Source organism: Poecilia latipinna, unplaced genomic scaffold (assembly GCF_001443285.1).
Source record: "Poecilia latipinna isolate Pla-1442-1.1 unplaced genomic scaffold, P_latipinna-1.0 Scaffold1315, whole genome shotgun sequence".
NCBI classification, from domain to species: domain Eukaryota; kingdom Metazoa; phylum Chordata; class Actinopteri; order Cyprinodontiformes; family Poeciliidae; genus Poecilia; species Poecilia latipinna.
This window is the reverse complement of record NW_015113931.1, coordinates 115,445-141,105: the sequence shown is the minus strand read 5'-3', so window position 1 is coordinate 141,105 and position 25,661 is coordinate 115,445. Positions and strand designations below refer to the sequence as shown.

General features: G+C 40.3%; 2 protein-coding genes and 1 long non-coding RNA gene across 4 annotated transcripts in view; 2 read left to right on the top strand and 1 right to left on the bottom strand.

Annotated features, from left to right (window-relative positions):
* LOC106961586 (zinc finger CCCH domain-containing protein 7B-like) overlaps positions 1–11,408 on the top strand; it is an 18,236-nt gene extending 6,828 nt beyond the window's left edge. Inside the window, exons 5-22 of the mRNA XM_015055410.1 lie at positions 2,386–2,544; positions 2,625–2,693; positions 3,161–3,218; positions 3,318–3,481; positions 4,185–4,740; positions 4,890–4,951; positions 5,037–5,127; positions 5,217–5,378; positions 6,561–6,775; positions 6,864–6,964; positions 7,041–7,222; positions 7,579–7,664; positions 8,715–8,875; positions 9,193–9,298; positions 9,906–10,014; positions 10,160–10,296; positions 10,383–10,552; positions 10,672–11,408. Of these exons, the coding sequence (XP_014910896.1) occupies positions 2,386–2,544; positions 2,625–2,693; positions 3,161–3,218; positions 3,318–3,481; positions 4,185–4,740; positions 4,890–4,951; positions 5,037–5,127; positions 5,217–5,378; positions 6,561–6,775; positions 6,864–6,964; positions 7,041–7,222; positions 7,579–7,664; positions 8,715–8,875; positions 9,193–9,298; positions 9,906–10,014; positions 10,160–10,296; positions 10,383–10,552; positions 10,672–10,858 (2,775 nt within the window). The 3' untranslated portion in view covers positions 10,859–11,408. The remainder of the gene's footprint in view (positions 1–2,385; positions 2,545–2,624; positions 2,694–3,160; positions 3,219–3,317; positions 3,482–4,184; positions 4,741–4,889; positions 4,952–5,036; positions 5,128–5,216; positions 5,379–6,560; positions 6,776–6,863; positions 6,965–7,040; positions 7,223–7,578; positions 7,665–8,714; positions 8,876–9,192; positions 9,299–9,905; positions 10,015–10,159; positions 10,297–10,382; positions 10,553–10,671) is intronic.
* Positions 9,936–24,805, bottom strand: LOC106961598 (uncharacterized). The gene is made up of 4 exons (XR_001427803.1): positions 22,711–24,805; positions 17,489–17,496; positions 14,482–14,486; positions 9,936–9,945 (listed from the first exon to the last, which is right to left on the bottom strand). It is a non-coding gene; the product is annotated as an uncharacterized LOC106961598 (long non-coding RNA).
* Positions 13,013–21,968, top strand: tefb (TEF transcription factor, PAR bZIP family member b). Of its 2 annotated transcripts, none has more exons than XM_015055421.1 (4): positions 13,013–13,310; positions 18,462–19,031; positions 19,801–20,021; positions 20,766–21,968. In XM_015055421.1, exons 1-4 carry the CDS (start codon positions 13,205–13,207, stop codon positions 20,979–20,981), a joined length of 1,113 nt encoding a protein of 370 aa, XP_014910907.1. In that variant the 5' UTR covers positions 13,013–13,204; the 3' UTR covers positions 20,982–21,968. The 2 variants fall into 2 exon arrangements, with proteins under 2 accessions (XP_014910907.1, XP_014910906.1); XM_015055420.1 differs by lacking the exon at positions 13,013–13,310 and adding an exon at positions 16,312–16,839.
* Positions 24,806–25,661: the final 856 nt, after the last annotated feature.

Sequence of the window (25,661 nt, the reverse complement as noted above, 5' to 3'; positions counted from 1 at the left end):
TACTCCTAATAAATCAATTATTGGAGTAATTGTCAACAAATTTATCAGTCAAGTTTATTTGCGTTGCATATTTCAGCAACAAGGCAGATCAAAGTGCTTTACATCATAAAAACAAAAATAAAGTCATAAAAACATGTCAACTTAATCGTTAACTGGAGTATACAGACTCTAAAAAAGACCATGAGAACAACATACTCAAAGCAGTAATTGCTTCTATTAATTCACTTTTTAAATTTTAAATGTACTTTTTGCATTTAAGGTAAAAATTAAAAAAAAACTTTGTCAGTAAACTCTTGAAGTGCCACAGTTTCAGCTTCACATTATTTAAATTCTGTCAAAAATAATCTCCCATCAGGCACATTATGCTGTATAATTATTAATCCAAAAAATGATTGTAGTTTTTCTTTAGATGCCTCCTTTGCTACAAATGATCAAGTGTACAATAAAGGAATGCTATGTTGTTTCATTTTAGGTAATAAAATTAGTATTTTCTCATTAAAAATGTAAATGACTTATTTCACATCTTTTTATGCATTTCTGATATTTTGCAAAAAAAAAACAAAAATGACTTGAAAGGTTAAATGAAAAATCTGCAGAATGTGCCAATTTTTAAAAATCTGATTTGTCAATGAAAAACTAAGCAGAACCTCTCGGGCTCCATCAGGTTCGATAAGAACCGAGCCGTTTTCAGATCCGTCTACGGGAACGGCATTCACAGCAGCTGTGTGTAAAATTCCTTCATCGGATTGAAATATATTTGAATTAAATAACCCAAATGTATCATTTAAATGAGCACAAAGTTAATTAATCCGTGGGTTTACATGCAGCAGGCTTTATTTTTAAGAATACAAGCACTGACATGAGCAGAGTTGTAAAATTTCCCTAAAAAATAATAATAATAAAAAAACAGAAGAAGAAGTTGTACTTCTGTTTGTGCTGAGCATAAAAACAAACAAACTCAGCGGTGTGTTGTTTTTGTGTCTCCTGAGCCCCAGAACGAACCTGCGGCAGGTTTTAACAACGTCTGAGACGTTTCTGCGCTGAGACGAACAAGCTGCTGGTCTTCCTGCATCACAGGATGAGAGCAAAACAGGAAATGAAGATCCTCCCAAGTTTTGACTATAAAATACTAGTTTTAGGCCAGATTTGCTTCCCAGACTTGGCCTCTAGCCACTAATGCTACACACAGGGCGTGCACACACGGTCCGGTCAGTTTCCTACAATCAGAATAACATAATCGGAACAAGTGTTTCCATGCACGCCGTTTGGATTATCAGTTTACATAATCTGGTTCAGATTACAGTAGATGCAGAATGTTCTGATTGGGCCAGTCTCATCGATTTATTCCGGTTGTGTCCATGTAAACGTACGTAATGTCAGCTGTCTTGTGACCGAGTACAATCCCAAGTGAATGTTTAAAAAGAAAAAAAAATCCTCTGATGGACAAATGTCTACTAAAAGCGGTCTGATTGGTTTTAAACGGAAAGATCTGATCAAACTGAAAACGAGATCCATATGTGATCAGTTTCAGGCTGTCCCAATGTAGAAGTCCAAAGTCCTGCACCACCCGCCTTACACCATCCAGCTGATCCCGGTGGTGACTCAGAAGTCAACATGGATCTTTATTCATACACAGTAGACAGTCAGCCACTCTTTATTGTTGGATATATAAAGAAACGAATTGGTGTGACTCAGCACTATTACAGATTTACCAGCTCAGTAAACTGCAAATACACAAAGTCCTACCAAGTATGTCTGGTCTACTTTATAGTGGAAATATTTTATTGCACTTCAAATAAGGCAAAACTAACTCATAAGTAACTTTCCAGCAACATTTGGTGTTTGTTTTAATCAAATAATAGCTTGATATTAATGAATTATTTCACAGATAACACTATTTCACATGCTAGAAGTGAAATAATCTGCCAGTACTTACTAAAATCAGTACTGAGGAATTATTGACTTAAAATAAGTTCCTGAAAAGTTACTTGTACATTAGTTTTCTCTCATTTTAAGTGTACTACAATATCTGTGCTAGATACTAGGCCAAAAATACTTAAGATTTTGTGCTTTTCGCAGTGTAAGCTCAGGATATTAGAACAACCAGTGCAGTCGACGGTCCTTCCTGCTGTTATTTTTACCTTGGCTGTTCTTCCTCCCCTCCTCCTTTTAAACGGTGCCAGCCTGATGAGTGTCTGCTAAGAAATGTGGCTAAATCACTTGGATGTTTTTGATCGATATTTACCAGGTCATTGAACCTCTGCATACAGAGGAAACACCGCTCAACAGCGCCACCTTGCTGAAAACAAGTTCTTTCCAACAAAATGTTCCTTTTTGTGCTTTGCTGTTGTGACACGCCGCCTCGCCGTCTCTTGCTTTAACAAGGGAAAGTATCCTGAAGGCGTGGAGGACTCGGACAGCGCTCTGGCGGTGTGCGACGGCAGCCGCAGGGCGCTCTACAGGAAGGCGCTGTGCCTGAAGGAGCTGGGGAAGCACAAGGAGGCGTACGACTGCACCACCATCTGCCTGCTCAGCAACCCTCAGGTATGGTTAAAGGTTTATGCCGAGACGTGTTAAAAAAAAAAAAAAAAGGCCAAAAGACTCACTCGTTTAACTCTCAACAGGACAAGCAGGTGATTGAGCTGTCACAGGAACTGGCCTCCCAGCTGGGGATGAAAATTCGAAAACCTTATGTAAGTTCAAAAGTGAGCAAGTGAGGGGATGTTTACCTTGTGAAGCATAAGAAAAACAAATGTTGTTTTAGCTTCGGTGACGAGTTGCTGAGATTCATTAAATCAAACAGTGAAACGAAACCAAAGCCCAGCTCAGGTTGGTTTAAATCCTATCTTGTAGTGAATTTGGACAATAAGGAAAGAAAAGTCAGTTTTCTTGCCAAAACGTTATGAACTAATATTTGAGCTGGAAATAGAAAATAATAATGAAAGAACTTTAATTCTGTAGCTATGACACATTTTTATTGGTCTTTACTGGATTTCATTGTTCAGTTTGGGTGTAATGGATCTTCAGTCTGCGTTTAGGACTATGCTGTGAATTTTCCTTTTACATAATTTATTGTTATAGTAGTTTATGCTGTTATTCTTAAATTTAAAGTCACCCCAGATTGTATTTTATATTTTTCCCCCCCTTTTCTCTCGTCTAGACCCCTCCCAGTAATGTTATTCGAAATGGTGTGAATCATCCAAGTGCCGATGCAGCAGGTCAGAAATCTTTACTTTCAAGTTTGCTCTCTCATTAACGCAAAATCAGCCACAAGTTTGAAATTCTCATGAGATAAATTTTGTTTTTGCTTCACACAGTCGTCTTCTGCAGCGCTGCTAAGCCTGCTGTCCCCTTCACGCCTCCTGGCGCCGGTCGTCCTGCAGCCGCTCACCAGGTGAAAGCTGTGGAGGACTTGGAGGTGATGGATGACGACCTGGACAGTCTGCTCGACAGCTTTCCTACTGGCCAGGTTCCATCTGAGGTACAGTGGGCTGTGTGTTTTTTTGTGTGTGTGTGTGTGTGGCAAATGACTATCAGGAAGTGATAGTCATTTGGTTGTCCTGTCAGACCGTCAGTCCCCGAAACGATGCAAGGATTCTGGACCTGATCCTGGGTGTGCTGACTGTTAAGAGTAAAATATGTGTGGGGTCCAACTGAGACGATGGGGAGGTGAAATTTGTGTCTAAAATCAAGGCCTTAAAATGTCTTAAATTCATTTTAAAAAAATTAAATGGGCTTTAAATACACAAGTCATACATTTTGTTGTGGCAGGACTATTTAATGTAAGGTTTTTTGTTTTGTTTTTGCTTTTTGTTTCTCAAGGGATTTTTTTTTTGTCAGGCAAAAAGTTTGAGTCGTGCGCAAAATCTTCATCTGTGACTCGAGACAGTTGATGCTACTGGCAACTAGCTGCTAGTATAGCCTCGCTAGCTATGGGCACGAAGCAGGATTCATACTTTTTGCCATGCTTGATTGTAATGCAACAAGTTCCTTCAACAATCCTCTGTATTTGTAGTTGTTTTTGGATTAAATTTTATTCAAGGTGGCATTAAAAATGTCTCAACAAGCCTTAAATTTTGACTTCTTGAAACCGGCAGACGCCCTGGATTGCTACTTTACGCTTAGTGAGTTGCTATAAATAATCATTTTAGCCGTTGCTTCTCTTATCTCCAAATCTTTCCCAGGCTCTGCCGTTCTCGGACCCTGGCCATGCAGCCACTTCCACCCCCTTCCTTCCGGCCCCGTCGCCGCAGCTGCCCCCGGCCTTTTTCAGCTCTTCCATCAGCCAGCTCAACTCCTTGGACTTGTTCACCAATGGCAATCAAGGCACGACTGCTGCAGCTTTGGATATCCTCGACGACCTCTACACTGCTGGGAATGGAAGCGAAGCAGACGCCTCCACACTGGACAACCTGGACGGGCTTGATTCTCTGGACATCCTTGACGACATTTTGCACTTGACGCCGAATGCTGCTGCTGCTGAGGAACCTAAAACGAAGCCTGGAGAGGGAAGAAAGACTCTAGATCGAGTGTGGAATGAAGCGGACGCCGCGGGGTCCGTCGCCGATGCAAAACCTCAGAATGGCCACGTTCCGAAAGTCGCCGCTAACGCCACAAAGCAGCTCGACTCTCTGGACGCCTTGGACTCCTTCCCCGCTGTGGAACGTGTTGGACCTGCTCTACCAGGGGTTTCTGTTGGTGGAACAAGCCTGGACTCCCTCTCTGACTTCAGCTCAAACGGTGATTAAAGTTGATCTGTAGGGGTGGGAGATATGCAGGAAGCTTCATTTTAAGAACTGTGTGGGTGCTTTTATGGGGGGAAATGTTTAACGTTACATTTTGGATGTTTCTTTGCTCTTTGTGATTTGTGCTCTGGTCTTACTCCTCAGGTTTCTCAGAGTCTGTCAGATCTGGATCTTCTGTAACAAAATCTCCAAATAAGCTCAACAAAGTAAGACTGGGTTCACAGCTGGTTGGCTGCTGTTTGATTCTCAGTATTGTTTTTTAACATTAATAGAAGTCATTTTCACTTGCAGGTGAAGGATACCCATAATGGGACTGTCCCGAACCCGCTGTCCTCCACCCATGACTTCCTGCCGGCTTGCTCCCTCTGTTTTCCTCGTGGAGGTCTGTCAGACATTTTCTCTTCATCGGATTTGATCCTGACGGATGTCTACAGATAGGTTTTTAATGTGTGGGTATATTTCCTGTCCTAGGTCCAAGTGTGTACAGTTTTGTTCACAAGCCAGACCTGGTCCACAACTGTAAGAGAGACGTTTTGTTGTGCAGACGGAAAGCTGGCTCTTCCTCCGACTGGACGAGAGTGAGACCGCTTCCTGCACAGTCTGCGTTCTACGGACGTTTTGTTCTTTGTCGAGGTAAGACGACATCAAAGAGACGCTGTTTGTGGTATCCAAGCACTGCTAATGATTGCTGCACGAGTTATTTAACAAAACAACTCTGTTCCTTTCATCGTTTTCTTTTGCTCTTCCGTCCTTAATAATAACCGGTAAAAACTTTGAGAATTAAATGCTAAAAGCTTGGTTTGCTTGTTCAGACATGAAATCTGTCAGCCATTTATGCTGCTTGTTCCAGTTTCTTTCTGTTTAAGTAAACATAGTTTGGACATGTTTATTAAACATGACTGTGTTCAGGTCCAGCTCAAGGTCATGTGAAGCTGGAACCTGCAGAAAGAAACACTTAATGCTCGCTGTTTGCTAGCAGTAGCTGCGTTTCCATAGACAAAACTTTGTCGATTTTCCTCTTAACACAATTTTGGTGTTTCCTTTAAATAAAAAGGAAATAAAAGTCACTCGCTCGTGTATGAGTTTGTTTACGTGACAAATGATTAGAAAGATATTCTGTGACATGATCCTCCTACCTCTTCCTGTTGTCGTCTTCGTCTTCACCAGCAGTAACATCCGGCGGTTCGTCACATGATGTGAAATAAATGTTTCCAATGCAGCTTTGAGGAATACACTAATTTCAATATGGCGGAAAAACAGCAAATCTTTTTGATCAGAAAAAAATAGCTTTTTTGAAATGGACAAGTTTCTACTAAGCAAATTTATTTTAATAATTTCATTTTGTGCATTTCTTGGTCAATGGAAACACAGCTTGTTGCTCAGTTACAGTGGTGTGAAAAAACATTTCTTCCTTAGATAGATTTTGTGGTTTTGCTTGTTTTGTCACACTAGTAGTATGATAAAAATATTAATATCGGAGAAAGATATTGTGTGTAAATACAACATACAGTTTGAAGTCACACCACAGCGTCTCTTTCAGATTGAAGTCCAGACTTTGACTAGGCCTTTCCAAAACCTCAATTTAATGTTTTAACAGTTAGTGTTTTAACTTTTCTGCTTGGTATGTATAACTTTTTTTTTTTTCCTTTTTTATAAGTGAAACCACGACTTACGAACTATTTTTCAAAAATATTTAATCAGGCTAACGTCGCCTGATATTTCTATTTCTTTGAGCTGAAACTTTTATTCCCAGAAACGCAGAAGAATGTTTTTTTTTGTTTGTTTTTTGTTTTGTTTTGTTTGTTTTGTATTTAGAGCTGCTGAACTCTGGGGATGCAGGTGTGTGCAAGTATGGAGAAAAATGCACGTTTGCCTACAACCAGCTGGAGATCGACGTTTGGACAGAGGAAAGAAAGGGGCGGCTGGACAGGCACTCTCTGCTCGGATCATCGGCGCCCCAACTGGACCCGGTGAGCAGCATCATCGACCTTCTGCAGGAACACAAGGGCATGTTTATCTTCCTCTGCCAGGTTAGTGCGCGCACACTGTCGTATCTGAAGGTTTAAAACTGAAGACAAGACTTTTAGTTTTTAAGTGTTTCCTGTTATTTCTCCTCAGGAATGCTACGACAGTAAACCTAGAATCATCAGTAAGCGCTCCGTTGTCAGTCAAGCCATCTGCTCCAACTTGGATGCTCGTCACAACTTTGACGCCAACAAGTGAGTCGGCACCAACCCCGAGCCCTTGTAGCTTATTTCATTGCAGGTCCAACGTCTCCCCTCTGTCTCCTCCCAGGTGCTTGGCCTTTGTGATGAGGACCCACAACATCAACTACAGAAAAGTCCGTCCTTTCAGCGTGGTGTGCAACTTGGATTTGTGCCGACAGGCCATCCGATACGGCTGCCAGCGGGAGGACAACTGTGTGTTTGCTCACTCCGTCATAGAGCTGAAAACCTGGAGGGTTCAGCGCCACACAGGTCCGGTGACACTAACAGACTCGCTGGTTGAACTGTGTCACACACAGATTGTTTGATCCAGGAAGTTCTGTTCTCAGAAGAGTAAAATGTTAAGGTACATTCAGCCCAGGCTAAAATGTCCCATATCCTATTCGTCTGTAGCTGAAATATAATCTTTGCAATACATTTCAAAAGAATTTTAAAGTGATATTTGCTTCAAAACGTCCTGCATTGTTGTTCTAAAGAGTTGATAAACATTGTTTTTGTTTTTCTGTTTTTGTTATTTTTAAAGCAGCATGTATAGTTGATTTCCACCTTGTAAATACTCAATGGCAAAATAGTGACCAGTTTTTATTCAAATATGTGTTTATTTACAGGCATCAGCCTGGATGAGATTGTGAAAGTGTCCATGAGATTTTATGACAAGCAGGAACAAAACTCAAAAAAGGAGAAAGAAAAAAGGGTAAGAAAGGGTTCATGTATAGGCTGTTTATTTATTTGAAATTAGTTTCCATCTTGTTTTCATTCAGTAGAAAAAGTTTTGACCCATTACACATTTATTTCTTTTTCTTTGTCACACCTAAATGTTGATGTGTCTGTCAAATAAATGTTAATATCTGAGATAACCTGAAGGAAAAAAAAGGCGTTTTCGCACTGCAGGGAACGGAACGGTTCCAGCCCTGTTGTGTTCGCATTACACTGAGGGCGCCATCGAAGCGGTGCCGGACGTCGTTATTTTTGAAACTAAACAATGGTTTCGATGTAGCGGCCGACTGTACTCGTTCATCAGCGAGTAAGCGGAAGAAAAAAAATACCTCATCATTAGACCAGGTGATTGCACTACATTGAAACAAATCCATTGCTAATTAAAACTAATAATAAAATAATAAGCAGAACCGCTTGGCCGGCCCGATTGGAACCACAGCTCTTGTGGTTCCATGGGGCCGGGTGGAACCGGTGGCAAGTTGTAATGCGAACACGCTCGGAGCCGTTCCGTTCTGTGCAGTGCGAAAGCGCCTAAAGAGCGGTATTAAACTGATGATTTCATTTATGAGGAGATCGATCAACCAATCCGGTGCTCCGTTTAAAAGTAAACATCCTTTAAACCTGTCCACTAACCCTTGAAACCAACAACTGGCGTCTTGTTTTTACAGTAATTAGAAAAGCAGAAAGGTGGGTGAAAGCGAGAGTCTTTTTCCAGCTTTTTGAGCTTTTTGAAAGATATAACTATGTCTTATAAACATAAGACAGTTATGTCTTATGTTAGACATAGTTATGTCTTATATAAACGTAAGACATAGTTTTATAGTACTATGTCTGAGTACAGATGAAGTTTATTGCTGAACAACTCACTGTTTGTAATATAGTGTTCATTGACATCCAACTTTCCATGTTGAAATTCTGACTTGTTTAGGTTTTCAGATTTTTCCCAGGTTAAATCACTTTTATACAAAAACTGAATGTTCGATGTCATGAAATAACATTGGCCTCCATTGATTTTTCCTTTCTCCAGCTGTCTTCTGGTGGAGGTGGAGGCAAATTAAAAGGATCAAGCAATGCTGGAGCAACTCTTAACATGAAGATGAAGTTTGCATGTTCGCAGTGCTGGCGGGACGGCCTGATCAGCGAACCGGACAAAGGCCTCAAATACTGTACAGCTAAAGCCAGACATGCGTGAGGAAATACCACAGTCCACAAATATTCAGTAGATTTATTTAATATAACTGGTCTAAAAACTCTTATTCAGACAAGAATCTTTGGGACACAGCAATGCATTCTAGACAGTACTTATCGTAATAAATAAATGTATTATAATATGAGAAGTACAATATTCTCACTAGACTTTAGTGGCCAAACCATTGACATTTTTTAAACCATTAAAGACTGCTTCAGTTAATAAAATGTTTTTTGGTAGCCACAGCTCTGCTCTATTCAGTGTCTAGATTTAATTTAACCCAGTGCCTCTGGGTTTTTGCCCTTTTCATTTCCAGGTGGACCAAAGAGAGACGCGTGCTGCTGGTCAGGTCTTCAGAGCGGAGTAAATGGGTTAATGTCCGACCACTGCCGCACGCCAAGAACTTCCCTCTGTACTATGATGTAGGTCTGCCAATCCTAAAAATAGGAGGTTTTATTTGTAGCGCTCATCCCGGACGAACCCCCAGATTTTTCTTGTAGGACTCATTTAGCCCAGAGGTTCAACCTGACATCGAATGTCTTGAACTGCTGCTTCAATATTTCCACATAATGTTTCCTTTTGTTCCTACCAATTTATGAGAAATTCCTCCTGCAGTAAAACAAATTCAAGTTTTCTTCCCCGAACCTTCACAAATGGTACTTTATTCTCAGGCTTGCAATTTTTTTCTTTTTCCTCAAGTGTGGAAGTCACTATAATTTTAACAATACCAACTACAAGTAGCAGCTTTACAATAAGTTTTGATTTTATTTTGGGATCAGCTATTGATATTGGCAGCCCCTGTAGAGTTGGGCCTCTTGGCTGCTTCTCTGTTTAATACAAATGAAATCCACACTCCAGACTTTTATGTGGGGGGAAGAAAATCCTTCTTTCTTTCTGTTCACATTTAGGTCCTGTTTTGTGCTGGTCTGTCGCATCCTGATTTTTACGTGACAAAATGTGGAAAAGTCGAATTGGTGTGAACACTTTTTGCGATTCTGTGTGTATTTATTCATTTGCTTCTCCTGTCAGATGTGCGCACAGGTTCTGGAGAAGAGAAAATGCAACTACACTGGAAACTGCAGCTTTGCTCACAGCCAAGAGGAGAGGGAGATGTGGATGTACATGAAAAATAACGAGTGTGAGTGATTTCAATTTCCCTCCACTGCAGTAGCTACAGAATTAATAAAACAATCACACAAATCCTGTTTGGTGTTTGAATAATTTGGAGTCGCATCTAATAATTTTAGATGCGTTTGTTGAACCAGTTGTGTTTGTGTTTGCAGTGTATGACATGGAGCAAGTATACAACATGTGGCTGGCTTTAGCTGCTCAAAACCGCCAGTCAGATGGATCCGTGTGCAATCAGTCTAACCCCGAGGAGAAGTTCATCGCCATGCCAACCGACTTTGCAGAACAAATGGTTGGTGAATGGACCGTTTGCTTATTAATTGGTATTGCAGCAAAAAGGAGGTTTTAAACATGCATCCTTATTGTCCCTGTTTTTAGGACGGCTTCCACTGCCGTCTGTGCGGTAAGCACAGTAACAGCGAGCGGCAGTGGCAGCAGCACATTTCTTCGGAGAAACACAAAGACCGAGTGTTCAGCTGCGAGGGTGAAGACGAGGCTCTGACGTGGAGCTACCGCTTCCCCGGAGCGTGTTTTAAAATCTGCCCCAAGTAAGCTCCGAATCCGGTTGTCCGGTCCTCCTCCGCTTCACACGTTTCCTCGGGTTCGGAAACGACTTAACCTAAGCGATGGCCAGTCGTGAATTGAATGTAATCTTTGTGGTTTCCAGGATCGGCGGTGGCGGCGGCTGTCCTGACGGCGTAAGCTGCGACTACGCCCACGGTTCAGAGGAGCTGCAGGAGTGGATCGAGAGACGGGATTTTCTTCGACAAAAGCTAGCCAAAGCCAGGGAAGACATGCTCATCATGCCGGACGAGCTTGACTTTGGGAAGTACAACTTTCTGCTTCAGGATTGAGAACAGTGGAACTTTCGCGGGGCCGGTTTTGGACCCGGCAACCTGTCGGTGTGATCGTTTCACGCCTCGTCGAACTGAAACCAAAGGGACAGCAATCAGGATTTCCAGCTAGCCAAATATACCATTGAATCTATGGAAGTATTCGCCTTTCAAAAAAAAGTCACCATCTAAACTTAATTTTGTTAATGTTTTTAAGTCTCTAGCAACAAATTTACTGCTCATTTTTGCATAATGTCAACCTTATTGTTAAGTAAAGCATCCTTTGAATGTAATGTATAGACTGTGAAACGTGTATCTACCATTAAAGAATCGGTTCTATATTTTTGTCCAAGGTTCATATTCAGCCATGCTTCCTACTTTTGTTTTTTCTCTTTCTCCCTCCGTTTGTCTTTTTTCAGAAGCAGTTTATCCTTTTGTCTCACAGTTTATCAAAGTTAGCTGAATATTGGAAAAACTTACTTAAAATCAATCACTTTGATTTTATACAAACAAGCCATGAGACATTTTTATTTTTCTCTCGGAATACTAAATAAACGTCAAGGAAACCTGCTGTCAAAGACTTTCCTCATTTTATTTTCTGAGGTGGAGGGGAACCCACACAAAACCGATGCATAATCTGACATCTTCATTTATGTTTTAATTTTGCAGAAATTCTCCTTTTTGCTGTTAATTTTTTATAAGAAACATTATGCTGAGTGTACCAGGAATACAGTGCTAAACATAATAAATTCAACCCTGTTTGCAGCAGCATACTTTTCCACCAAAAGCCAATATAGATAACAGATTTATGATCTTTACACAATTCTTTACAGGCAGAAAAATATCCATTTGTAGCTAAGTTCTTGGTGACTTTATTTGGTCCACTTAATAAAAAGTCCCTCTAATTAGGTTTGTTAGAAGCTGGAGAAACCTCTTTTATCTTCTGACTCTTTGAAACTCTGGGATATAAATATGACATCACACTTGAATCAATGTTTCTTTTTGTGTGTGTCTCCACAAATAGTAGGCAATGCATCATGCTAATACTGAGATGTAATTTAAAACGTACTGAAATTTCAGTATATTTAGTAGTTTACTTTTAAAGTAAGCATTAAGTGCAGTTTAAAAAATTCTATTTTGAGCATATATTTATAAAATATACACAAAATTTCTTAAAAAGCATATTATTTCATTGGTACACTTGAATAAATACATATTTTGTTCCCTTAAAGTATACTTTTATTATATTTCTTAAAAGTTTATTTTGGTACAATTATATTTAAGTGTGTTTAATGTCAAAATTGCAACAAGTATACTTTTAGTATACTTAAAATGTACTTACACAAATGTAAGTATGTTTGAAATATACTAAAATATATTTTTTTCTCACTAGAGGTGATGGAGTGGGGTTACTAATTAAACATCCCCATTTTGGGGGCGAGTAAAGATGGACAAAAGTCCTACCATTACAAATATAAACATGTGGCGTTCCCTGCAATATAGTCTAATTGGAACCACGTGATTTGGTTAGATGAGACAGCTTGTGCTTTTTAACAGATGCTAAACCAAACAATATGTTGGAGAAGCATCTCACTTCTTGACTGACGTGGTGGCAGTAAATGTGCTACATTAAAGATGTGTAACGCAAATACTAAATTTGGAGGTGGATGTCGATTCTTGTATTATGTAATAAAATAAGAAACTTTGATTTAAAGTTATTTGAATTAATGAAAATCACTTTAGAACTAGATTTTGAGCGTGAATGTTTATATCAATCGACTTTTACATAGATGCAAAAGCATTCTTCTTAGACGAAGTTCTCGGTTTGCTCAAATAGTCACGTACGCCAGCACTTGCTGGCGTACGTGACAGCGCGCTCCCGACACAGCGGAACCAGATCGTGTCGTGTTAACCACTGACATGACACCGTTGCACTGCCTGCATCGGCCACTAGGTGTCACTGCTCGCCCCTAATGAAGCCCTGCTGGGGACCGCACGTGCAGACGTGCATGGTGTACAGAACCCAGCTCCCAGTCTATAAAATCCTGTTGTTGTTGTCGTCGCTTTGAGGACCTGCCTCCCGCTCTCTGATTGGCTCTCCAGCTCAACTGAAAGGCCGCGCCCTCGAATCCACGGAGTTCGGGGGCGTGGCTTGTGCTACTCATTAAATCCATAATACTTGGAGACATGCGGGCGTCCCTGTGTTGCAGAGAAGTTAGTGAAAAGTGAAAGAAGTGAGTTGCAGAGCGCATATACTGGGTTTGCTTCGTATTTTGAGGAACTTCTTCTGAGTGGGAGCAGTTCTTGTTATTTTTGTGGAGTTTTTTGTTTTTCTTGTCGACAAGAGCAGGTACGTCACAGTTCATCATGACAGCAACGAGTGAAATCCTCTTTGGAGAGAGAAGCGAGACTACTGATCTCCTAAAGTCCCTGGCTGACTATCCCTTCTCTTTTCCAGCTTTTGATGACATCGGTGAGTTGTTTTTTAATGCTATCTATTAATTGTTTCGTTCTGAAAAAGTTTACATCGATTTATGTTTTTTTTCTTTATAGCCTACTTTAAACGTTTCAATGTCATTTTAAGTGGAGGTATACTCCTACTGTAGGGTTGTGTAAAGCCTAACTATTCATTTTAATGTTAGACTAGTACTATTTACATTACTTGTAAAGGATTGCATTAAGTATCTCCTTATAACCAGAAATTAATTATTAATTTTAAACAATCATGGGGCCATCTGATGGTGACATTACTTTGTGACAGTCTACATAATTTTTTTGTCGTTGTTTTCCGTGACTTGAAACTGATTCAGTTTACTCATAAGGTTTAAGTAAAAATTAATTAAAACAGATATGCATACCGTGTACTGGGAAATAATCTGTGATTCATTAGTTCACAGTGCAACAGTCGCAGGTGAATTTTAGGTGTGGCTCACTTATTAGTTTGCAAATATGTCGTCTCCTCATGAACAGCTGTGACATCAGCAGATTGCTATCTTTCAGCTTGTGGTGACAACATGGCCACCTGAAGCTGATGCAACGAAATGGAAACAGCCTTCACTCAGGCTTAACTTTGTGTTTGTTTTTCTACTCAAACTCAATTTTCCCAAAATCACACTCTCCTGAACATTACGACGGTGCAGATAAGTCATTCGTTTGCTCTGCAAGTTTCAGATGAATTTAATCTGTAGTCCAAAAAAAAAAAAAAAAAAGTCTTTTGCGGACGTCACACTTTATCAGTTAGTTTGACATAAAACAACAACAACAACAACACATTGTTGTCTCTTCAAGCAGCTTAAAAGTGATCTTTTAAAGTTTTCGTTGTTTAGAATTTGTACGTTGTCTTTTTCTTGGTTACCGAGACTTTACTTATGTGTACGAATTATTCCTCTCATTGATTGATGTCTCTGAGGATTACAAAACGGAAAATATGTGAATGAAGAACACCAACTGCTTCTGTTTCTTGAGATCCAGGGAAACACATTGCAACAATTGTCAAAGTGATTATGAAAGTATGCAGTGCGGGGCCGTTTCAGCACCGGATAGCTCCCTGTGTTGTGTAGCCCAACGACAGCACTGCTGTTCTCTTCAAACGGTTCTCTTAACCCTCAGTATGGCAGATTGTCACATCATCTGCCAAGCTGCACACATGCTGCACGGAGAAAATTATACGTTTTAGAAGTGGAACTAGGTTATTATATTCTGTTGCTGTTGTTCATGTTTGATTTAATCTGTCACACCTTCTTGTTAAACGGTTAGAAGAGGGATTCTTTAACTTTTCAGTAAACACCAGTAGTTATAAATGCAACATTTTTCCCTTTTCATTCTAAGTTTTATCACTCACTCTTACTCTGCAGAAAAGCAAACTGCACACTTTTCTTTTCTGCTCCCGTGGGACTGAAGAATAGTGTAAAGAACGGGGGGGGAGGGGGGACGAGGAGAAAGGTCACAGGAGTACAAGTGATGCTTCTGAAGGGTTCATGAAAAAATGCTGCTGGGAATTGATTAAATCGCTCACCTGGAATAGGCCAAATCGTCCCCATAATCACCCACAGATCTTCATTATTCTTGTCTTTAAAATGTCAATATGGATTTCATTGCTATGAATGCAATGATCAAGTTGCTTTTCCTCAAATTTCTTTACAATAACGTTATCCTTAACATTTATATGCATGCTAAAAATATGAAACTGTTTCCCCACAACTTTTAATAGCTTCTGGCTTTTTATCGTTCTGCATTTATTAAGTAATACAAGTATTAGAATGTTGATGTTAGTCAATTAACTAGCCTGCATTCAGATGCTTAACAGACATGCTAGCTGTTGTTTGGCAATTGCAGTTTTACAACAGCATTCCCTTAATAAGACTGGAGGCTGATGCTTATGTAGTTTCGGCACCATTACTGCTTCTCTCAAGCAGAAATATTATATTTCTTGTAGCAAAAAGAAGACCATGGAGCTTCGATTAAGCCAGCTGACCAGCAGTGTGCAGGCTGGGAGGACTGATATTTTTAGCTTGACTCAGCTGGACAAAACTCTGATCACTCAAGCTGCACTTTTCCTTTTTCCTGGCATTAAAATGACTTAAAATAGTAAAACGATTGCACTTCCATAGATTTTGATCACCTATTCAAACATTTTGACGCAGGTTCTGGTGTCATCTGATCGCGTTGTGTTATAAAGACGGCGCGGTTTACAGGCCGCAGTGCTCTGCGTGGCATTCATGAACCAGCTGCTGCCTGGGAAATTTCCTGGCCTCCTTTCAGCCCGGACTAGCAGCTTGTTTACCAGGCATCTATTATTAGTGGCGTAAACAGATACAGGCAGTGAAGGTGGGTTGAATACCACAGTGCACCTTTCAGTTTGAGAGAGCACGTGACGAGCAGAAAGGTGTGTGGAAACGTGAGCGTCCCCACTTTCTGTGTCAGTTTTTAACAATGATTAAATTCACTCGTCCTTCGCACCGAGTCGAATGTTTTCATTTTCGGGAACTGGAAACAAATCTGCGAACATAAATTAAAAAAAAAAAAAAAAAAAAAAAAAAAAAATTAAAAAAAGTTAGTAGTGAATGATGTCTGTTGTGCTCTTCAAGTGTCCTCGCGCTTGTCTGCTTGTTTTTAATCCGTGAGCACGCGCGTTCTGTTCCTGCTGCTGTTCTCCTTTTCCCACACGTGCGGAGGATCTGAAGCCACGCCCCTCGACAGCTTGCGCTTTCACGTGAGGGAAGGCGAGGGAGGGCCGCACGTGTTTGTCCACGAGTGTCCCGTTCTTGTGAGAGAAGTCACAGCAGACAGCCTGTGTTTTTGGGAGAGCTGCTGACTTGCAACCTCGGCTGCACGCCATACGTAAACAACTTTAATTAATTAATTTATTTCCCCCCTCATTATCTCTGCGGGTTTTGTCCAATCTAGTGAGAGTTTTCATTTATATTTTTTGTTTTTTAGCGCTATTTGTATAGAAAAAAATATGTTCAGATATCTACATATTCTTACAGTTTGTACATGTGGCTCGTGATATTATTCTATGTTCATTATCTTTCAGCATTTATTACCTATACGACAGAGTAGCTACTGCAACAAAAATGAGACGCTGATACATATTCATGTCCAAAAGCGGCCACGACCAATCAGCTCCTACTATTCCCCCTCAGTGGGCGGGACTCGCGCTCATGAATATCCAATGAACGCGCTCGGTGGGTACGCAGAACGAGACGGTTGTGAAGTCTATTAGAGACGTCTTATTATTGATAAAGAAGGTCCGACATTAGCTGTGGTTGAAGAAAAAGTGGGGAATTTGTGCGAGGTTTTTATCGCCGTGGTTCTGGACCGAGCACTAGCTGCCAACTCAGCCTCCGTCTGCCCAGAGTCTTGGCACGGAACAATGCCTGGTAAAGCCGAGGTGGCGGTGGCGCTCCCAGCCGCAGCGGCTCCTCAGAAGTCCTACCCTTTTGTTTTAAAGAAGATCATGGACATCCCACCTCCTAATATCCTGGACGAAGGAGACGACGGTAAGCTGCGGGTGTCAATCTTCTTAAGAGTTTTACAGGGTTTTTATTTTAAGGTAACAGAACTAGTTCACACACACACACACACACACACACTTCGTGTGCTACTTAGGGATCATTATGTGTGTGTGTGTGTGTGTGTTTTTTTAGCTTAACGTTGTTGGTGATGGAGTGGCTTGTGTGCCATGTGTTGCTCTAAGCCTGTTTCATCTGAAGCTGGGGTTGGGGAGGGTGGGGGAGTGTAAAAAGAACAAAAAGTTCCCACTTCTCTGGGCCGCTCTGAAGCCAATAAAACCACTCTGTTAGGACACTTCCAGACGGAGAAACGGCTTGGCTTTTTTATCCAACTCATACTTTAAATGTTTTATTTGTTTTTCTCAGCTCAGACTGTGTCGCTTTGTGTCTGGGGCTGTTTATGCGGAAGATCCACGATCTGACTTCCGTGACGCCCCATGCTGTAATGTTCCGCTCTCTCCGTCAAGCGTCACTGACAAACTATTTGATTTTAAACCCTCCTTTATTTACACGTTTTTTTCTCTCTCTCTCTCTGTGTGTGTGTGTGTGTCACCACCCACTTCCTGTTCATGTATAAATACACCTCTGCTGCTGTGCATGTGTTAGAAACAGAAATTGCATATTTATTAAAGCCGACCGTCAGACCTTTCTGTTAAATACACCAGCTTGTCGCCGATAAAACAAGCTGCCATTCTTCTTTTACTGGTTTGCTTTAAAGCGTATCTTACAAAGATAAAATTTACCTTTCTGAGAGCCAGATCGCCAATGTGTCTAATGACGTCACACCAGGCAGCGATCAGATTTCTTGTGTACTTTTAATGTTTTGCTCATGTTTTTAACCAAAACCCTCCCTTAATGCAGTTTTCTTGTTCTGTATTCTGTACAATTTCAGCAAAAGATGATGTAGTTTTATTTTTTATTTTTATTTTTTTATAACTTTAAGGAATATTTGGGAATGATAGAACGCATGAACACGGTTTGTGATGTGAGGCATTACAGGCTGGACTGGACCGATTTTATAATCAAATATTTTCAACATTCATCCTGATAGAAGTGGTTTAAAACGGTCCAGTCGAATCATTCGATTAAGCATTGCTGTCCAAAACGAGGGGCCAAGTCTGGATGTATAAAAGGCACCGATTCTCCTCACTGACATTCCATGTAATGGCAGTCTTTAATAAATAATATATAAATAATAATCAAAATAAAAGCATTTAAAATGATGTACCAACTCCTGATTTTGGTGAGCCGTTCCGAGATTTAAAGTGACCTTTGTGGCGGCACGTCCAAAGGATGTTTTATTTCTTTTCTGCAAAATTGCTGCAGGACTCGCTACTTCTGCTGCAAATACTTCAAAATCTACGTCGAAATTTGTCACTTTTCCTTCATTATCAACACCAATTCTTGTGCCTGTTGCGATTTTTGTCAATCAAAATACACAGACGACAGAAATGGTGGCTTTCTTTTCATAAAAAAAACCTTTTGTATTTTATCAAATTTTGCAGTGGAAATGTCTGCTTTGCTAGTTTTGCATTTGTCAGAGAGGGAGGAACAAAAACACATTCCACTGGTTTAATAATAATTCTGTTTTTCTTTTGCTCTTTACGCAGAATTAGAGAAGGAGAAGCAGTGCTCCTCAGAGGATGTGGAAGGAGGAGGCGGTGTGGCCTCCAGTGCTGGTGGAGGCTCTAGAGGAGCAGGAGGTGGAGGAGGTGGAGGCAGCGGAGGAGGCGGCGCAGGAGCGTCGGCCTCCCTGACCCCAGCCATCTGGGAGAAGACCATTCCTTACGATGGCGAAACGTTCCACTTGGAGTACATGGACCTGGACGAGTTTCTCCTGGAGAACGGCATCCCGGTGAGCCTGGAGGAAGAGGAGCTACAGAGGACTCTGGCGTCCGTGGAAACCAAAGGCAAACCCGCTCCCAAGGCCGTCGCTATGGCTCCCGCTGCACCAGCCGCAGACCCTCCGACCTCCGCCGAAGTCCCTGCCCCTGCACCGCCCGCCGCGTCTCCCTCCGATGCCCCTTTGGATGCAGAGGAAAGTGTGACGGTCACGACGTTGCAACCCGCCAAAATAGAAGAAGAAGAAGAAGAAGAAGAAGAAGAGGAGGAGGAGGAAGGACAGGAAGAGGAAGCTTTGACTGAGGAAGCTCCAGCAGAAGTGAAAGGGAAGAAAACAGGCAAGTAATTCAGAACAAAAGCAAGCGATGCAATCCTTAATTTATTTATTACTGTTTGGACTTACTCTTCTTCTGTATATCCTGAATTAAACTAAGCAGAAAATTACAGTTCTTTTCCTTAAAAAGTGAAAACTGAAAGCTGGAACGTTTCCAGTGCTTATTGTAGACTGACGTCTCCTTGTAGGTTTCAGTTTGGTGCATAAAGTCCCTTTGCATACGTAAAGGCAGTCAAATCAGCGGCCAGTCAGTCTACAGCGTTCAGACTTCCACCAAATAAGGCGGTTATTACACGAAGCTCTGACTCTAAAATTATCTACAAAAGGAGATATTAAGAATTAGACATAAAGTAGATTAAATAACAAACAACGGCTGGTTGCCATATTGGAAAAGGATGAGTCATTCTGAGTACTAAAACATAGTGACGATGTAGCTTTACACGTTTTGTCACCTTACAAATCAACTTCAATGTATTTTATATTAATTTTACAGGACAGAGAAAAACAAAATGGCTGCTGTGTGAAACGCGGAGGTTTAGTTGAACATATGCCACAGTTTTCAAATTTTTACTTTTAAAACATTACATTAACCACTCATCATTCTACTTCCACTTTAGTTATGTTATTTAGTGCATATCATGCCTCAATTACATTTTGGAAGGCAATGAATAATTTAATCCTCTGTTGATTTTACATAAACATCAATATGTTTGATATCATTTGATCAAAATCTCTCTTGCAACCCGACTCAGTGTTTCCCTCTGAACCCGCAGACGGTAAAGGTGGTGCAGAACGAAACACGCCCTCCCCCATCGACCCCGATGCCATCGAGGTGGACATCAACTTCCAGCCGGACCCCACGGACCTGGTCCTGTCCAGCGTTCCTGGGGGAGAGCTGTTCAACCCCCGCAAGCACAAGTTCTCCGACGAGGAGCTGAAGCCTCAGCCCATGATCAAGAAAGCAAAGAAAGTGTTTGTTCCTGATGAGAAAAAGGTAGGTTGGACACAAATATGGCTTCCCTAAATCTAAAAAGAGGCGGTCTCTTTTATGGGCCAGAGTTTAGTAGAGTTTAGTAAGAAAGCAAATATGTTTTTCTTTTTTACTTGGGTGCCTGGAAATGGAACAGCTTTTGAGTTATTGTTGTTTAATATGAACAATTCTGTTCAGTCTTGTTTAATTATGATTAGTTCAATTTACTTAAACTCAGTCTGTCAGTGTAGCACAAACCAATTGGCATTGTATGATCACTAGAATTTTAATTTTATGACGGCAAATGAGATATATATATATATATATATATATATATATATATATATATATATATATTGCAGAAAATTTTCAAAATTCTAAAAAGTTTTGGAAATTTCTAAGATTGATCTCAAAATTTGAAAATTTTCAACTTTTCAAACTCAGAAAAAGCGAGGACAATCTCAGAATTTCTGAAAAAACTTAGAAAATCTGAACATTTTAGAAATTTTACAAATTTCAAAAATTTTGGAAATTTCTGAGTTGTTTCTAGCAAATTTCTGACTACTCAGACTCAGAAATTTTCAGGGGTTTTTTTCTAGAAAGTTTCTGACAGTCTCCTCTTTTTTCTATTTACAATGCCACGAATGTGCCATCGTACAATTCAGATTAAATTACATACAGACAGTGCAAACCCTATCATACAATCCCAGTTGGTAAAATGCCAATAGCACTAAATAGTTAACTTTGTGTTGTCACTAATTCCACCAGGATGAGAAGTACTGGTCCAGGAGGAAGAAGAACAACCTGGCAGCGAAGCGTTCCCGCGATGCGCGGCGGCTGAAAGAGAACCAGATCACGGTGCGGGCCTCCTTCCTGGAGCGGGAAAACGCCGCGCTGAGGCAGCAGGTTGCTGAGCTGCGGAAAGACTGCGGTCGCTGCAAGAACGTCTTGGCCCGCTACGAGGCCAAGTATGGCCCTCTGTAAAAACAAAAACAAGCAAGAAAAAAAAATAGAAAAGAAACGGCGACGAAAAAAGAACGAAATAAAAAGAAATCTAGAATCCAACGAGACAGAAGCAGAACTCCCCTCCCCGCAGAATCCCAACACGAGACACAAACCTAAATTTGCAATGTTGTCTTCACCGACCTCCGGTAGAGCTCCGGCTGACGTGATGATGCTGGAGGTTTGGACGCACGCTGTCAGGTGATGGGGGTGCGACGGGAGCGGTGGTCGCAGGAAGGCCTGTGGAGAGCGCCTGGCTCCTACACTGAAAGAAGTGGTCGATTGTGGGTGTGGAAAAAGTCATAAAGTGTAGAAAAAGAGGAAAGCTGGTGCAGCAGAATCTCTCTCTCGCACACACACGCACACACTTCGGTTTTATCACCACACACTGCTTCTTGGAGGACCAAGTCGTGGACAGGCTCAATCAGGCTAATTAAACGAGCCGGAGTTAGCTTCATGTCGGTACTGCTAACAGGGCGGGCTGCTATCGGCGGGCTTCAGTCCCAGTTCTTCCCCGTGTTTACGTCGTGTTTTTGTGTGTTCTTCGTGTGTGTAACTCATCATTGCACTTTTTCCCTTAAACACACACACACACTCCTACACACACATTAGCTGTGTGAGAACAGGTAGCCGTTAGCCGCCTAGCTCACTTTAAAACTGCAGAAGAGGGGAAAAACACAGTAGCTTCCTCATAGAGGATTATAAGAGGGTGTTGAAGTCTAGTAAATTCTGAGTTGTATAAAAATGAAGACTGTACAAATCAAGAAAGAAAAGTCAATTCTTATGTCAGCCAGACGGTCTAAGTTTGACGAACTCAGAGGCCCTCGTTCGTGGAGGGGTATGTTAAAACGTAGAGATGTTTATTTTACTGCACACTGCAAGTAGAGGGCGCTAGAGTCACTGTAACCCCACCAAAGGTGTCGTGACACGGGATTGATTTCTTCTCCTGTCTTTTTTTTTTTTTTTTTTTTTTTTTTTTAAAAATTTAGCCAGGGCCCAGAGCCCGCGTGCTTGTAAATAATATATATCACGATTTCTATTTCCTAAGACAGGGACTATGAAATGTGTCTTTGTTAAACCAATAATATCCTAATGTTTGCCAAATAATGAGTGCTGTATCCTCTCTGATGGTAATAACACATCTGTTAATTGTGATGTACAAAACCAGTTTTTTCATTCTTTAAGAAACAGCTATACTATGAAAACCAATGACTGGGCAGGGAATTCAATGGATAAACTGTGTTTTTGGACGTTTTTCAAACTGATTTCTAAATGTCTTTGTTATTTCCTCCAGGATATATGACGCTCTGCTTTACCTCATTCAGCACGTCCTACCAGGGCCAGTCCAAGGTTTTTAGTAGAACTTGACACAAGGCCCCACTTGCAATTAAGTCTCACAAGCGTAATTAAAAGACATTTAATTAAACAATCCAGCAGAGACTGAATTGTACATGAATGTGAGCTCCACCTCAGATATTTTTAAAAATGTCTTAAATATTTCTTTTAAAAAATCCTATCAAATTTTAAAAATCAAATGTATTAATTCCACTTGTATGAAGGCATAACACATTTTGTACGTTTTCTTTTTCTAAATAAAACAAACTAAGTTAATTTTAAAAATGTAAAGCTATTAAAAATGAATCATTAGTTTTAAATTGCGACTCCACCAGAGCTATCAAACTTAATGTATATTTCTTTATATATATAAAACATGACTGAAATTAAATTGAAAATTTAAAAAAATGGAAGTTATCTTAAGCTTAAAACTCTGAAATCGTGGCTCACGTAAAAGCCACGATTTCTCACAATCATGAGAAATGAGCGTAAACATTGGCTGCTGACATATATCAGCTGGAATTAGCGCGATAGTGAAAGGGTTCTTGGGGGGCCCCCTGCTGGCCTGGGGGGCCCAAAGCAGTGACTTAGCCTGCTTTTTACCTGGGGCCGCTCTCCTTCCCATTCTGATTGGATTCATTTTTAGCAGAGCTAAAGTCGGGTTGGTTGAAGCAGAAAGCACATAAGAGGCAGGTTGGTTGTTAATGGCGCAAACTTTGGTTGAATTCCTTTTTTTTTTTTTTTTTTTTTGCCAAAATAGCCGAACCTGTTTCTAATTCAGCATCACAGACTGTTAGGGGTTTCTACATTTTGTAATCGGCTGGTTTGGGCTCCTTCTCACCGTATTCTCCGGAAAGATAATTAACGTGGCAATAATACTCTGCTATGTAATGCCTGTTTCATTTTAAGTAACAATGTTCTGTGTAAAACGTGCTATGAATAGAAATGTCCCCAAGTCGTTGTGCTTCCAGTTTTTGGTCCTCTTTCCTTAAGGATCTTAATGCATGAAAATCCAGTAAAGCTCGTCTTTATTTTCTCTTGTAAGTGTCACACCAAGTGTACTTATGTCTGTAAAACCATCACTAAATATAGGATGTGTTTTTGGATGCCTAAGATACTTACTCTGTAAAACAAAAATAATAAAAAGAGATGTCCTGTGCTTATGATGGGCACAACAGCACCAACTGTCTCAGCTGAAAGCGGTATCTTTTTCTAACTATTATAAGGATTGACTTCGATTTACTACAAATTGAATCATGTCAACATTATACACTGGATCAGTCGGTGCTTTCTGTGTTTTCATAAAGGGTAATAACGTTCTCGATGGTGTAGTATAAAAGACACTTTTAGGGCATCGTGCGTTTTTCTTTCTGCCTTTTAGACAATTCAAACATTTATTTGAATTCTTTCCACTTAATTAAAAACACGTTTCTCCCAAAAAAGAAAAATGGGTTGAAATTTAATGCCACGACAGGCGTTTTTAGTATAAAATAAAAACATAAAAATTCTTTGCGCACAGCATGCAGCTGTCTCTTTCATTCCGATGTGAAGCACCTTAAAATATAATTTATAATGTAAGAAATGATACGAGATTGAAACAAGTTAAAGATCCTCAACTTACACACATGGCAGCTTGTTTTGTTTTTTTAGGAAAGGAAAATAGCAGCAGTCTATCAGTCGATTATTGCTACACATAGATCCTCCGTCTTTAACCAAATCTGTTATCGTTTTGTGATCAAGGTCTTGAACTTTTTCAAGATGTTTAAAAAAAAGAGAGATTACACAATGAAACAGTAATGCTATTAGTTGAAAATCTGGAGCTCAGTTTAATTTCTCAAATATGAACAAGTTAAATCCTGTAACCAGGTTGGAATGCAAATCTGGATCAGTTCAATGTTACTGTTTACTCGTTAAAGTGCTCCTGGGAAAAGAAATCGTCAAATGTTTCAATGTGTTTTTTGCTTTCTTCTCTTTTTTATATAAACATGTTTTTTGTAATCCCTCTATCTGATACATGCAGCTGTCATAATATGTAACTGTACCTTGTTATATGCATATAAAATAAAGTGGAATTTAATGACGTGGGCTCCGGTTGTGATTTCACCTGAGACATCGAGCGGCTGTGGCGGAGCCGGCCCGAGGTATAAGCGTGCTAAGCAGCAAATGTACCTGTAAGGACCTCTAATTAAACCAGTAACTGGGAGAAAAATAACACTGATTGCAAAAATTTATTCTACCTCCTTAAACATGTTTTATCGAGCACAGTTTCCTTGATGAATAAAGCAAATTTACTGATTTGTCAAACAGTTTAAGGAATTCCTTGTTGACTCACCACATGAAGTAAAGTGTGATAAAAATCTGTCAACAAAAAATATAATTCAATTGATTTTTATAACTTGAACTTTAACTAAAAACGACTGATTTAATTATGCTTATGTGGTTCAATTCTTAGAGTGGAAATATTTGCCAATTAAAACCAGTGAGTTCCCATTGGCTAGAATTTAGTATAGATAAAAATATAATTCAACTCTACTTTTAATAATAATTTTGAGTTGATAATTTTTAAATAAGTAAAATGTAATTACAATTTTTTAAAATCAACATAATAATATACGAAGCTATACACACTTTTTTTTAAATTAACAGGCTATATTTTTGTAAAGATTAATTTAGCCCAGTAACGCCTTTTTGAGTGTAGTTGACGTCATCTTCAGTGGAATAGTGTGTAAACAACCAAGCGGTGGGGCGCTGGGCTCGGGGGCCCTGTTCAACTTTGAGCCGCCCCTGCTACCGAGGGACAGCAAGGAAACTGCTTTGGAAGGCGGACTAAGGTTTCGTCCCGAAACCTTTTATGCGAAGCACATTCATCCCGAGCACACACATCCGACATGGCGGGGTCACGTTTATCCTTTCCGGCAGCCGTTTCTTTTCTTTTCTCGTCCATGTCGTCTCTTGCCGCTCATCAGTATTCCAGAGGAGTAGGAGATGTTGCGTAATGATCACATCGGCACACACGGCGGAGCTGCGTTGCATAACAGCAGCAGCCTCAAAGACCAGCGGGATGTGTGTGTGTGTATTGAGATAGCAGTGAAAGGGGAGGACTGGTGAGGTTTGGGAGAAAAGAACTGAAGGCAAACCAGATGGATAAGGAAGGGAGGGAGGGGGAGAGACGAACAGCCTCCATGTCTTGCATGTTGATGTTTTCACCCGTACATTTTGCTCTGCAGCGCTTCCCTCAGATCAACGAGCCCAGCCTTTTTTTTTTTTTTTTTTTTTTTTTTTGGTTTTTTTTAAAACAGGTGGGTTTCGTTTGGAAAAAAAAAGTAA